The 708-nt window shown below is 35.7% G+C and overlaps 1 protein-coding gene across 2 annotated transcripts in view; it reads left to right on the top strand.

The window, feature by feature from the left end:
- Nucleotides 1-195: 195 nt before the first annotated feature.
- LOC108624801 (gustatory receptor 5a for trehalose) overlaps nucleotides 196-708 on the top strand; it is a 3,192-nt gene continuing 2,679 nt past the window's right edge. For both annotated transcript variants that reach the window (XM_018024337.2, XM_018024338.2), the window contains exon 1: nucleotides 196-666. In XM_018024337.2, coding sequence (XP_017879826.1) covers nucleotides 466-666 — 201 coding nt within the window. In that variant the 5' untranslated portion in view covers nucleotides 196-465. The remainder of the gene's footprint in view (nucleotides 667-708) is intronic.

Genomic DNA, 708 nt, shown 5'->3' on the forward strand with positions numbered 1-708 from the left:
GCTAAAAGTAAAAATACACACTAAAAAAACAATTATTTGAAAACCTCCTAGTTTTTGGTTTCAAAATCTGATGCACTCGAAAGCTGTCGGTGATATTGCACATGCTCCGCAACGCTGAAAGCAATCGTGTAAGAATTAGTAGTATAAGCGTTTAACTGATCAGACATGCATAGCGCAAGTCCGAGTGCAGTAGAGATATGTATGCTCGCAGTTCAGTTCCTGACTCAAGGAACTTTTTACAAATAGTAGTACACGCGAGTAGGATCGCGCAGTGGTCTCTCGTTTCCTGTGAATATTTCATTTCTTGCATTTCTCCGACACGTTAATAATACTTAACAAAATTGTGTATAATAAGAAAATTTTAATTATATACTACAGTTCATTTTTGGTGAATCTCAAGCTTAGATTCAAGGCTCCGTATATTTAAAAAAGTGTAAATTGATAGTTGTGGGAAAACACGATTCGATGATCACATGTATAGATGTACGAACAGAGAATCAATTTATGATGTTAAAATCGACTATCACCTTCAGCAGACCAAAACCCATTAAGAAAAGAAGATCCTCTCGAAAACTTTGGGTTTCTTTTACATATCATAAGAATGATAATACCGAGGAGACAGACGTAAATCAGGCAAACGATTCGTTCGCCGAACGGGCTCAAAATGTACGTAATTATTCTACGAACGTAACTTGAATTTCTTTATTT

Source organism: Ceratina calcarata, unplaced genomic scaffold (genome assembly GCF_001652005.2).
Source record: "Ceratina calcarata isolate Rehan_Ccalc_2016 unplaced genomic scaffold, ASM165200v1 scaffold329.2, whole genome shotgun sequence".
NCBI classification, from domain to species: domain Eukaryota; kingdom Metazoa; phylum Arthropoda; class Insecta; order Hymenoptera; family Apidae; genus Ceratina; species Ceratina calcarata.